General features: G+C 39.5%; 1 protein-coding gene across 1 annotated transcript in view; it reads right to left on the bottom strand.

The window, feature by feature from the left end:
* Positions 1–640: 640 nt before the first annotated feature.
* CCDC60 (coiled-coil domain containing 60) overlaps positions 641–6,000 on the bottom strand; it is a 55,350-nt gene continuing 49,990 nt past the window's right edge. The window contains exons 12-14 of the mRNA XM_069871300.1: positions 5,866–5,997; positions 3,111–3,300; positions 641–1,682 (exon numbers count right to left, since the gene is read on the bottom strand). Coding sequence (XP_069727401.1) covers positions 1,584–1,682; positions 3,111–3,300; positions 5,866–5,997 — 421 coding nt within the window. The 3' untranslated portion in view covers positions 641–1,583. The remainder of the gene's footprint in view (positions 1,683–3,110; positions 3,301–5,865; positions 5,998–6,000) is intronic.

Here is a 6,000-nt window from a genome sequence, read left to right as displayed (position 1 = left end):
GTTTCATATAGCAAGGAAGGATCAAGATGAAGGTTTCACCTTGTGTAATCACAGTTCAACCAGCAGCTCCCGAGCTCCTAAATTAAGATTTCTTTTTGTGTGCCTCAGGGCAACAGCACTGACAATGAAACTTGACTCAGATCATGGATGAAATGATCCCAAAAGAACAGCAAAATTGTGATTTCTCAAAATCAATGGAGAGCTGCAAGTAAGTTAAAAGAAATGGAGTAATATAGTGAACAGTGGAGTTGAGGTCTCACAGGTCAGAATGAGACCTCATCCTGCTCATCTCTCAGGAGCACTGCCGCTGATTTCACTGGGCGCTAGATCAGCCCCACAGAGTTTTGGAGGAAAGTTTGCCACTGGATATTGGGATGGAGGGAAAGAAAAGCATGGACAGGGGAAAATACAGCTTCACTACCTGTACAGATGCTAGCTTATCACCACCACATATAGAATGGCAAAAGTGAGAGCCCAACAGAACTTTAAGAGCTTTTTTTTTTTTTCTGATGGCTGTAAGTCGAAGAAATCTGCGTTCTTGGCTCTTTTCCTCAAAAACCATTTATCTCTTGATATTGAAGAAGAAAATAAAATAAGTTAATTAATCAATAACATATTACACATCAGTGGTCACTGTACTCACCTGGAGCCTAAGCTGGTGTTGTTTCCCCTTATTGCAACTGGACGATGAACAGCATTTCTCCTCAGTGGGTCCCCTGAAAGCTTTGGCAGGCAGGTGAGCAACTCATTAAGATCATCAGCTCACATGGCCACTGGGGCACCAATTCCATCACCCAGCAATTGCGATCCCACCATGAAACACACAGTTAAGCCCAGACAGGTTCACAAAGATCAGAGATCTTGCAGATCTCACTATCTGTGAGTTCAGGGGTGTCATTCTACTGTCTCACCCAGCAGAGCAATGGCAAACATATGTAAGGTAGTCAGGGGAAAACATATCTTCAGGTGAAAACCTGGAAATGCATCTGAGGATGTTGGGTTTTTCAATACTGATTTTAATAAGGCAAGAATTAATCCATCATCACAGAATAACTACAGAATAAACTCAATGCAAAAATAAAACATCTCAATTACAATTAAAAATTAATGCTAAAAAGGAATTATCTTAAAGCTTACAACTACCCTGTGCTTGGGATATTTTTATAAAGCAGAGCTAAAAGAAACAGTAAACAGAGACAATGCTCTTCAGATGTGGAAATCAGTAAAACCATACTGAGTAGATGCTTGTTATACTGCAGGTATAGAGGAAAGTCTGAAAAAATGACCTGACCTGTTATTAGAAACTTGGTCTTCATCCTCCATGGTTAGATGAGATTGAAATTTGACATTGTGCCCAAGACATAATACGGGAAGGAGAATCAGTATTTAGCTTTTATTTTCTACGGCCAACTACAGCGAGCGGAGCACTGAGGAAAGACAAATTTCAGTTGTGCAAGAGTGGTCAGTGGGACTTCCTGAAGTTAACTCCCTTCCCTAGTCTTCCTTGAGGCAGATCTCAACAGGCAGCAGTTTTTTGCTTGGAGAGAGTTGTAGGTGGAAAACCATCTCATCTGTCTGTTTGATTAAAAGGTGGAAGACTGTGCACAGAGTGGAGCTACTCTTGTCTGAAGCCACTCACTGAAATCCTTTTCCGGCATCTGTACAATACTTTCACGTACAAACTGAAAGAGAAAAAGGTTCTTTCCTGAGCTTTTGATTTATGTGTAAGAGAGAGATAATGTAGGAAAGTGTGACCATTGTGACAACAGAACAAATGTAATGGCTTCTCAGTTAGTATAGTGCTTTATATCACTAAAACATTTTTAATGCAACTTTCAGAACAGCTGGACATGCTCTAAAATGAATTAAAGGGAGAACTTTACAATCTTAATTGCAATTTATATCCTGAATCCTTCCAAGAAGAGCCTTTGTGTTTTAAACTTGCAGCTGTCTTCTTATCTACCACTGCAATACATACATTAAAGCAACTTGAAGTTAAGTAAGAACTTCATGGGAAATCTCTTTCAGTATTCAGTGACGCTGTTCTTGCTCCTAAAATGTGACAGTTTTCTTTATCTATTCCAGTCAGAAAGAGCACCAAGGTCCTCCTTCCTCTGTGGCTATTTTTAATAAGTAGATAAGAGATTTTGCTGTGCTCTTCTTTTCTTTTTATTTTTTTCTGTTACTGTTGTAATATGAGGGATCAAAATGCAAAGGGAAGAGAATAGAAACAGCAAAGAAATAGATCTAAAAGCAGCGAGAAATAGAGACCTTTGTAATGAACATCGAGAATTATGTATTGAACAACCTCTCTGGTTAGTTACATGCACATTAGGGCACAAAACAAAATGGCTCTTTTTCGAAGATATCAAGAAAATATAGCTAGTCTGAGCCCAACATATTGGGTGCTAAATCTTTGCCTTTGTAAGGATGATAATGCTGGATATATGTAAGATGTACAGTAACCTGCAGGTCTCAGAGATTTCTGTTGGTCTTGCAGATTAGAGGAAATAACTGGGATGAGAACAAAAACCACAAGGTGGCATCATTGCCATATTTTGTAAATTCGTTGCCTGGTTAGATTACATAGGGGTAGACATTCTAAATATATTCTCTTCCCTTTCTTTTATGCCAATTGCTTCTAGAACTACAAGACTTGAGCCCAACTCAATATCTTGAGAGGCAGGTTGGGGTTTTTTTGTTTGTTTTGGTTTTTTGTGTTGCTGAAGCAGAAGGAAGATATCTGTGGAGTCCCTGGATCAGTGATGTAATACTTGGATAGTTCATGGGTGTAATAACTCAGAATGACAGGCCTTTTCGGGGAAGAACAAGTTAACGTTTCTCTTTAAGTGTCCTAACAATTTATGACAGGAGGCACTTTCACTGTGGTGGTAAATAAATCAACAATGACGTAATAAAATGATACTGATTAATAACCCAATGCTTTTCATAACTTTCTTCTGAGGAGTTCAAGGTGCCTTGTGAAAGGTGAATAGTAGCATCTTCATAGACCCTAAATAATTTCATCTGGTAACTTTCCACTGCATAAACTTGACCCACAGATGCCTGCTCTCCTCACACAGAGGATCAAGAACTGAAATTCATCTCACCTCCACTGCTGCAGCAATTTCTGGAGAACACAGCTCCCATACTTGCAGATCAGCCAGAACCTTAACAAAGGTGTCAGGGGGAATTTTCAGGTCAGGATTCTTGCCAAATTTTTCCAGTTTCTTTAAGATTTTCTGTACGTAATGGTCACTCTTCACAGACTCTGGGAGCCTGGCAAGTAATACAGGAAACCTTTAACAGAAAGAAGAACAGCAATAAAGGAAGAAGCCATGGGAACAAATGCATGTGTGATTAATAACTTTGGGTTTGCCTGGCATTTCTGCTGCTTCACCACCTCCATAACTTTCACAGAAAGAATGGCTCTTTTGGGAATGTTATACTTGGTGTAATTCTGAGTGAATAATGCGAAAGAGCTTTATTTTATTGGACTTGTGCACCAATTCCCTTTGCAGGGCATTGAAATAGATGCTTCTTCACTGTTCATTTAAATTTTGGATGACAAACTTTGGTATGAAAGGAAATAATAAAATCCTAACAAATGTTTCCATTTTACTACAGATTTGTCCTCTTCATCTTTTCTCTATTTGTTTTGTTTAGCCTCTATGGATTTTCCCATGGAATCAGTGCCTGATCTGGCATGCTTTCTGATTCTCTTTACTATCCCTTTTCCCTGTGCTATCATCATTCTCCTCTCTCTATGTGCTGACATAAATCTCACTGATGTAAGTGCATTGTAACATGCAGTCTTTGCCATTTTATTCTGAATACAGAGATTCAGAAAGAGAATTACACATCACAATAAAAATAAAACTCTTGTGAAAAGATGGCCTTTTTTAAAATGTTCTGTATAAATTCTTCAGTGCTTTTTTGACAGTTCTGGAGACTGATGTTCCAAATCTTTCTAGACTGCATGACTGGGGTGTGCTGTGGTTTTCACTGCAAAGCGCTGAGCATTTGGCAACACATCAGCAGAAGTGCTGCTCCCCTCCAGTTTAGGATACGTGTAACTGGGACAGCAGGTGAGGGGTGAGAAATTTCCTCCCTAAACTGGTCAAAAAAGGAAACACATATGTTCTTGTCTTCACTAGGGCTAGTTCTACAAGCAGTAGCACGCTGCTGATGTGGGTCTGGCTGTACAGCCAAGTCTTTATTATCACTGGCTACCTCACCCAGATTACTGTAATCAGGTCACACGCACACCTTTTGTTACCCATCTATGCATTAATAGTATATTTTATTTGAGAAAGGAAGCTATGTTCAGTGTACTCCTATATCACACTGTTCATATTTTATATTATTTTTGTTTTTCTCACTTCATGAGAGACAAGACGGCTAGGCTGACAGCATATGCTAGTAATGTTTTCCTACTGTGATTCAGCTCTTGGCTAGGCAGTGTTTCCAAGAGAATGGGGAAAAACAGCCTTATTGTCAAGGGAGCAAGTGGTCCTGTGAAAGCGATTTCTCTGTCATGACTTCGTGTGTCCACGAGGGGGTTGACCAGTCTTGTCAGAGATTTTACTCTTCATACCCTACATGGACTGCACTTTGCAGAACAGACCTGGCACAGAAAGCTGTACTCGTCTACTTATGCTGGCACAAAGAGCCTCTTTGCTATGGAAGCACAATATTCATATGAAGGAATAGTGGACTTGTAGTACTGTTCTTGCATAGGGCTAAAAGTAAAAGCCGTATTGGGGTACAATCTCCTTTGTATGCAAGGAGCTTTGCCCAAATTACACTTCTTCCAGTGAAACTGTAAGTATAAAAGCAAAGCCACATCCACTCCATTTTCAGGGCTTATTTACATGCCAGATCTTAAATATGGGAGGGCAGCTAGAGTATATAGGTTTGACAAAACCAGAGTTCTGGTAGACAGGCCAAGAATAGGCTTATTCATTAATTCAACTGATGTGGTTCTGGGCCATTTGCATTTTGGACTTCAGATTAGAAATGGACTTTTTGTTTTCTCAAATAATGAAGGACAGAAAGCTTACCAACAAGGAGAGTGAAAGAGGGCAGGTTAGAAAAAAACCCCAACCCAACATCCCATGCAGTTTGCATACTCTGTCCTAGGAGTTCTGATGCACAGAGCAGCACAGAACACACTGAGCTCACTGAGATATTCTGGTAGGCTATTTCTCATGTGTAACTGGAAGCTGATCACTGAATACAGCTAATATCCTTTCAAACATAAAATACTATCGCTGTACTGGGAAGCATTTAGGCTGTTATTCTACTACCTTGTAGTTGTTGCAGTACTATCCATGTGCAGTTCATAAATATTAGCATGGAAATATTTTTCTTTTTAACATGGATGCACAGCTAAAGCCAAAATCTCCTTTGCCATCAGTTTTAGTACTGTGATTGTTCAGTACAGGAAGAAGTTGTGATTCTAACCCATGTACATTTATATAATAGCTCTCATATTCAGGGTACGGTGTGTTTAATACGCTTCCAGGTGGAAGAAGCCTCCTATAAAGCTATGTGCTGGGGAGGATACACTTATGCAAGGACTGAGTGCTTTTTCCTGGTATCTTTGGAGAGAAACGCTTCCTTATCAGCTTTCTCATGTTTTCAGTTAACCTAATTGTTGAGCATGCCAAGATCTGCTCCTAGAGATCATATCTGTATTTTTATTGTTATCAGTTTGAAAAGCCTGCATTTCCAGCAACTGATTCAATGGTTTCTAGTGGTACTTTGCTTTGCAGAGGAAGAAAAAAAAAAAGCTTTTTGTACTAAAGACAACTCTGGGCCCCGACCATCTCATTTGAACTGCATGTTTCTGTGCCTCCTTACCAGTTTAGGCCATTTTCATCATATTTTGTTCTGGTTTCTCTGTCCAGCTGTCTTATTCTTTCAATGTCCCTTCTAAAGTATTTCAAGTGCTTCAAAGCCTGGTATTTTTTATAACATCGCTCTTCCTGACTCCTA

The sequence above is a fragment of the Phaenicophaeus curvirostris genome, chromosome 17 (genome assembly GCF_032191515.1).
Source record: "Phaenicophaeus curvirostris isolate KB17595 chromosome 17, BPBGC_Pcur_1.0, whole genome shotgun sequence".
NCBI classification, from domain to species: domain Eukaryota; kingdom Metazoa; phylum Chordata; class Aves; order Cuculiformes; family Cuculidae; genus Phaenicophaeus; species Phaenicophaeus curvirostris.
Note: the sequence above shows the minus strand (reverse complement) of the source record. Positions and strands in the feature narration are given on the sequence as shown.